Consider the following 7495-nt stretch of genomic DNA (forward strand, 5'->3'; position numbering starts at 1 on the left):
CACAATTGTCATACTCCTCAAGTGCTTCTTGCCATTTTCTACCATGTCGGCATCGAGTTAGCTAGTAGTACCCCTAAGCTTTCACGTACTGTACGTATAGAGGACGGCATGCATGCATATCGTACATACTCACATGCTTTCAAAGTACTGTACGTTGAACTTGGTGTTTCAACGTACTGTATGTATACATACGTTGAACTTGGTGTTTCAAATATATGCATGTATACATATGTTGAACTTAGTGCTTCAACGTCAACGTACTGTACGTATACACGACGGCATTCATGCATGTATTACTAGCTAGCTAGGCTAATTTGGCACCAAATTTTAACTAGGCTAACATGGAGTGTCGATCTATGGGTACACGTGGCTCCATCAGAAAGGCAATCTAGCTGGTTGATTCAGCCTACCCGGCCTCGTTTCGAATTAAACTCTGAAACATGATTAGGCTGGTCATAGTGGGGAGTAACTTAGACTAGTAACATATGCCATGTTACTAGTCTAGGTTACTACCTTCATAGTGGGTAGTAACTTATATGTGGTGTCATGCATTGTGTTATTATTATGTTGTAGACTCATTTTGCCTTGGGGTGTGTGATGTTATGGTAACATAGCTAGTTACCACCTCACTCTCTTTCTTCATTTATTGGCATGCCATGTCACCAAACTGCCTTGAGATGTGTGATGTTACTAGCTATGTTACTCCCACTATGAGCAGTCTCAAAGCCAGGAAAAAAAAGTAAATGGCAAGGTATCAATTCAAGGGGTGGCTACACCGTTTAAGATCAGTTCAATTAATTAATCCCATGGCACTATGTGCAGATGGATACATGCATCCAGTACGCAAATTCAGGGATAAAAATGATACAATGAGCATGCTGCACGCGTGAGAACAGTAAAAAATGTTTCTAGGGATTGTTAATATTTTGGCCAAGATTATCATGCATGCATCTCGAAAGCAATCTCCGAAGGTACGTGCGAGTCGATCGATCGAGATGTTGCTCTGCACGGGAACATGAACAGAGCGATCGTTGGTCCCTCTATGGCAGACAAAGAGACAAGCAAATGTGTAAGTAGGTGACAGACAAACAGCGTGAGCCTAGGAGGGAGCAGCCAACGCCGTTGTGACGGCTCAGTCACAGCGCCGCCAGTTCCGACCATGTGGGTTGCTTGACTCTAGTTGATCCTCCTTTGTGGTTCTGGCCATCATGATGTTGGTACTTGGTACGCTTATCTGCAGCATGCTGCTCATATAGGAGTTTCAGTAGACTTTGGAAGGTGTATTTTTGTGTAAGTGGGAATACCTAAGTGGTAAACCCATTAATATCTTTACTATTAAATTGCAATAGGTGGCTGCCTGGTGTCACAAACGGGCCAACAAATTATTTTCATAGGCCCAGCACGCCAAACGCCTTCCGTCCGTTTCGTACGATCCAGCGCTCTTAGACCGATATGAGGCCCAGCTTGAGCAGCTTTCGGCCGAGTTATGTGGGCCAGATAACTACCGATTTTGTATGTACAAGGAAACTACTTGTACGGTTGTACCGAAAGATTTTTACATGTCTCGATGGACCCACGTCCACTTCGGGAGCAATACAGGAAATGAGACGAAGATGACAAAGCTATCTGATTTTCATACGTAGTACATAGCAAACGGAGGAGCTGTCCGGTTCGCGCACAACTAACAATTGCAAGCGATGACGACATAGCTACTCCAGGCTTAAATAATTATGGCAGATTTAGATAAAATATATAAAATAAATATGTCTAGGTTTACCAAGTCGGAGATAAATATTATTTAGAAGTCCGTAAGAACGAGAGAAAGCGAAAATGGTTGTCATAATTAACTACTGGAAATTGCTTCTTTAGCAAGTGGGCAAAATACTTGGCAAATGTTCGTAAGTCGGCAAAGCCTTTGTTGAGGGTTTGCACTCGGCAAAAAGTACACGCCATACATTTTGGCGAGAACAATAATTATTAGTTTGCTAAAATTGTTAGGGCTCCGCATAGGAGACCGGCTTTTGTGAACTTGGGTGTATGTGAACCCACTTTTTCAAAAGTGGGTTTGTGATGTCAAAACATGTTTCAAAAATCGAAACACAAAATAATTGCAAAAATGATCTCAAACATGTGCCCCGGACATGAGTTTCGTTCTGAAAAAACATTTTATTTTGCCTCGGCAGAAAAGTGAAATTTTACAGGGCATATATGTGACGTATTTTGTCTTTTTTAGATTCTGAAATATAAAAATGGTTTCTCCGCGAAAACTTTCTACGCACACACATGCATAGGTACCCCGATATTTTTATTTCAAATTTTTTCCAAATTTCGAAAATGCATTTCCAATCTGGGTTCACGTGCATCCAGGTTCAACTGGGGCTTTTCCTCCGCATAGAGTACACGACATACACTCTGGAGGCAAAAATATTAGCAGTAGCTTTCCAAGAGTGTTTGCACTCGGCAAAGAGTACACAACAGATATCCGGTGGCAAAAGTACTTAGTAGTTTTGTGAGTGTCGCTTAGAGGATACTGAACAAACCTTGAACGTTGTCAATCGTTACTCACAGGCAATGTGGCCACGGGTCCCAACAGCTTGCCGTGGCATGCCTTTGCCAAGTGTTTTCATCGTGACACTAGACAAAGCCTGCTATTTGCCCAGTTCTGAAATATAAAAAACACTCGGCAAATAACCCTATTTTAGCAACAATTGATTTTTCGGTATTGCTATTATAACATTATGTTCAAATTAATGAAAATTTGATAGATAAAAACTATCAAGTAAATTTAACTTTTGAGGGAGCCAATTATCTTCTTGTAGACGTGGTGGAAAAAAGAGAGGGAGAACAAAGATGAAGATATAGAAGTTTGTGACAAGACTCACTCATGACATAAAATTGAACAATATTTCAAAGAACATCTGAATATTTCATTGTTATTTCGTAGCAACGTACGAGCATTCGGCTAGTATGGCCTATACTGTACAAGTGTACATCGTAAGGTATGTTGATGTGATGAGTGATGACAACATACCCCATGCAGGTTTGGTTCATGCCATTTGATAATCCCATGCGATTATGTGGATGTCTCCTTGGCATCTTGCCAACTGTTGCGCATATATTGACGGCGACTTTGTCAGTTAGATGGAAAACCTACTCAGCACTCAGCAAGCACATATGCTACTAATCACTACAATTCGGGAGTTGGCCAGTAGGCAATTTCTAATGCCAACAAATGCCAAGCCCACAACAGAAAGTAACACTTAGGTAAACTCACTTAGGTCGTCTAGTGTAGCCATGCTAGAAGTATCGTGCATCCTATGAGAGTGGCATGCATGCATGGATGTATGATGCGACTTTTCATTAAGGTCAACTCACCAAAGAAGTATGCAAACCTTTTCTTGGTTACAAGTGTAATCTTTTTTTTAACAGGGAAGGCCTCGAAGGGCCGAGAAGCTCCATTAAACGGTGGGCACAATTACATAAAGGACCTTGGCTTGAGAAACAGCAGCACAAAAGTCCTGTAAAATTACAAGGACCCCACAAAGATAAATTGAAAAGCAATCAAGTCCTTCTTTTCCACCGCGACGTTGATTGAATCTCGGGCCACCGTCGCAGGCAGCGACGCGGGGACTATGCCACTTGGTTCGCCATCAGGATGGACCACCGTGCTGAGATTGTAGATCCTCCACATCGGCACAAAGGCCTGGATTCTCCCCGGAACAAATTCTCCCGAGGTGCGGAGAGGCCCCCTTGGCCAAGGATAGCGGCGCCTGAAGTTGTCGACGCTTGGGATTGGCCGCAGATTGAGCTTCTTGGCATCCCAGTTCCGCCGAAGCTCCGCTTCCTGCATCACCTCCCTGCTGGTTCTCCCCTCGCCACCTCGGCCGTCCAGAGGAAGAAGAAGGGAGGGATGCAGCGAATCGGAAGTCGGAATGGCCCAGTCCCTTGCTGGTTTGGGCGGGCTAGAACCGCATCACCACCTCCCCTCGCCACCATGGCCGGCCAGAGAGAGAGTTGCGACCCGGAGCGCCCTCGCCGGTACAACAGATGCTGCGCAAGCCCAAATCCTCCCGCCACCTCAGCCGGCCAAAGAGGGGAACGCAGCAAAGTTAGACTGTACCTGCAAGGAAGACTGTCCCTGCAAGAGAAGACTCACAACGATTTTATTTGACGGTGCAGTGGTCTCCACCACCGATCCCAACTCCGACCAGAGGAGCTGGAACAAGGCGAGGAAGAACCCTAGCTTCCAGATCTCACCAGACCAATCTAGACCCGCACCTACACTAAACCAACTACCGACAACTTGCCAAAATCTAACCCTAGTATTTACAGAGTGGACGCCGACGCCTCCCCTCCGCCTCCCACGACCGGCATCGCCGGCAAGTTCAGTTTTGGTTTGGCCCGGCGAGGAGAAAACCTCCCTCAGGTACTGTAGCAAGGTGAGAGAGGGGGAGGGGGGAAATGAGGACGGGTTACAAGTGTGATCAGTGAGATGATGTACCTAGGCACATGTTGGATCTTCTTTGTCGTGTTGCTTTTTCGTTTGTGCAAGCCAACTAGCCATGTAGCAGCTAGGATAACTTAATTAGTAGACCACGTTCTATTGGATGGTGAATCATCATATGCGAGTGCTTGTCAGTCAACGCCGTTGCTGGCTTGCGCATTTTTTTGCTTTTTTGCTCCTTCACTTTCTCTAGCCTCCGTGCTTTCAACTTTACCTATCCACTTAAAAGTTAACTATACATCATTTTGGCTTTTTTATGTCACTCTATTACGGTGTCCACATTGCTATTGAATGGGTTGTCGTAGGGAAAAACTTCCAAGTGCGCTTTCGAGCACACGCTTCCTTTTCAATTATTTTTTGCATTCATCCAAAATAAAAATTAAATATTTTTCACATAATTTTCCAAACTTTGAAGGGTTTTTCCTTCAGATTCTAGCAAGGTTTTCTAAACTGCATTTTATTTTTGAGCTATGCAAAAAATAACAAACTCAGCCACTCTTCAAATCTCAAACCTAGGTCCCAGCCTTTTTTTGACCGAGACCACGAATCAATGAAATTTCTTCATAAAAAAAGTGCTGACACACGGCTCATCATAATATTTGGGGAATTGCTAGTTCTCAGTAGACTAAAAACTAAGCTTGTGCTCAGTAGATTTCTGGAATGTAGGATTTGCAGCAACTGAGTTTTCTCAGTGCAATTGGGTTGCAACTGAAGTTTTAGTTACAAGTGGGGGTTGCAACTGCAAAAAAATGCTTTCTAACCGTTATATTTTCTTCGTGATCCGTCCAAATGTTGAGTTGCAACACGTCATTCTACTGAGAACTAAGTTAATTCTCAGTAGATTGAGAACTAGTCACACCCTAATATTTATACACAAGACTTATTTTGGAAAGTTTCTAACTAGGTTATTTTTGTAGTGCTCCCATCAAGCTCTTGTAATTTCTTTTGTGTGCTTCTGTACTCTTTGCAATCTTATGATAACAAAGAACTCGTTGAAGATGTTTCGCTAAAAAGAAGTTGGTTTAATTAGTATCACTGGCATTACACATCTATGTACACACTTTTCTTAGCATCGGCTATGAAGTATGAACACACTTTGCATAGCTTTCCTAACCTTGCAGAGTGCAGCGTCCTTAATTTTCTCCGTCTAAATAAAATGTCCAGATTTTAATCATCTGTTTTGAGGGCTGGGCACCTAAAACTGTGCTCACACCGCCATGTGGGGCCAGTAGCTTTCCCCTTGCGAAGATCCATGATTTTAATCACCAACTAGCTAGTCAGCTACTACTCCTGCTGTCCTACGCCGTCCAGCTTCTGGGCAGCAGCGACGTCCGCGGCGAGGCGCCGCCGAACATCTGGTCCAGGGCGATGACGACGCCCATGGACAGCGCTGCGCCCATACGGTGGTCCGCCACCACCAGCCGGAACACGTCGTCCCCCACCGACTCCTTCCGCTGCACCTCCGCCGCCGAGGCGCCCCCGCGAGCGTCCCGAACCGCGCAGCTCCGCCGGCCGTACGATCCATCCACCACGTACGCCAACGCCTCGGCATACGACGATGAGGAGGATCCCAGAGGCGTGATGTGCGCGAGCGTCTTGTCGGACGCTCGGCGGTGGAGGCCGACGTGGTGGCGGCGCACGGAGAGAAGCGGCTTCGCGCCCGCGGCGCCTGCGTCGCCCTCGTATAGCACAAAATGCTCCGCAAGGCTCAGGCTCAGCTTGATCTTGCGACGTACGGTGAGGAGCGGCTTCCCGGCGGCGTCCATAAGAACAACATCCTCAGCACGGCGGCGGCTTCTGGAGGAGGAACCGTAGCGGTCGACCCGGAAGGCGAGGCCGCCGGTGGAGTCGAAGACGGTGAAGCCGTCGCAGTTGAAGAGCAGCGACTTGCGCCACACGGTCAGCACCGTGGGCTGCAGCTGCTCCTCCTCGACGACGGCTCCAGCAGGCGACTCTGGAACGACCACGTTGGGGTGTACCTTTGCCATCTAGTTAGCTCCTCTTTCGTTTCTTTTCTTCCTAGCTTAGATTAGCTCGGTCGATCTGATGTATAGATGTGATGTTTGGAGGTGAGAGGAGAGATGGAGAATGAAGAGAGCAGGGTTAGGCAAGGTGGATTTATATACCCGCTAGGGTCGTTGGACGGGATGGAATAAGCTGAGGTGGAGCACGCATGCCTTGTGTTAGCTAGGTGGGGATACTTGTCAGCTTAATCGACTTTTCCTCGAGTCTGTTTTGTCACTCCACAATAATGAACCAGACATTGGCACATTTTTATCCTTAATAAAGTTGTGTAACTTGGTCGACCCAGAAATAACAAACGAGTATCAAGAGATAATAAATCTTGCTGTATTCTTTCCCATTTGTTCTTGTTATTGGATATGACGGGCCAGGGATCCAGGAATCATCATCAGGAACTAGACGGGCGGCTGACCGGCCGTGCAAGGAATTTATTCCTGACCTAGCTAGCCGCACCGATCGACTTAATTCGATCACTTTGTAATCTTGTCAAAGTTTAGACTGATAAAGTCGAAACGATATGGTCCATAGTGGAATGCTGCGGCAATGAAGGAAAGTTGTATACCTTGCCGCCAAAGCAAGGGTCCTCAAACATCGCATGTATGTAGTAAATTAAGTAATACTAGTGTTTTGTTTAGATACAGATGTTCTGTGTAGATATATTTTTATCTAGATAAAGTTTCGTCAATTAATTTAAAGGGAGCGTCTAGAGATCAGTCGCCTGAGACTTAATAAGTTTAAGTCGCTGACATCAGTAGCTTATTAAGCCGTGTACTACTTTAATTTTGGCGTCCAATTTTGTGCGTTCGTATTAATCTGTGCAACCATTTAAGACATAAGAAAAATCTTAGTAGCAATTTACGTGTAATTGGAAAAAACTCAGTTGCAATCCACATGTAAGTGGAAATTCTTAGTTGCGACATGCGTAACTAGAAAAATCTCAATTGCAACCCACATGTACGTGGAAATTCT

General features: G+C 45.3%; 1 protein-coding gene across 1 annotated transcript; it reads right to left on the minus strand.

Annotated features, from left to right (window-relative positions):
- Positions 1 to 5802: 5802 nt before the first annotated feature.
- Positions 5803 to 6572, minus strand: LOC124651622 (protein LURP-one-related 8-like). Its single transcript, XM_047190673.1, has one exon. It carries the CDS (start codon positions 6490 to 6492, stop codon positions 5803 to 5805), a length of 690 nt encoding a protein of 229 aa, XP_047046629.1. The 5' UTR covers positions 6493 to 6572.
- Between the last annotated feature and the right edge of the window lie 923 nt (positions 6573 to 7495).

The sequence above is a fragment of the Lolium rigidum genome, chromosome 5 (genome assembly GCF_022539505.1).
Source record: "Lolium rigidum isolate FL_2022 chromosome 5, APGP_CSIRO_Lrig_0.1, whole genome shotgun sequence".
In the NCBI taxonomy this organism is placed as follows: Eukaryota; Viridiplantae; Streptophyta; class Magnoliopsida; order Poales; family Poaceae; genus Lolium; species Lolium rigidum.

Excerpts from the sequence above, each read along its gene's own strand:
- LOC124651622 (XM_047190673.1), bottom strand. The coding sequence starts at position 6,492 with ATGGCAAAGGTACACCCCAACGTGGTCGTTCCAGAGTCGCCTGCTGGA.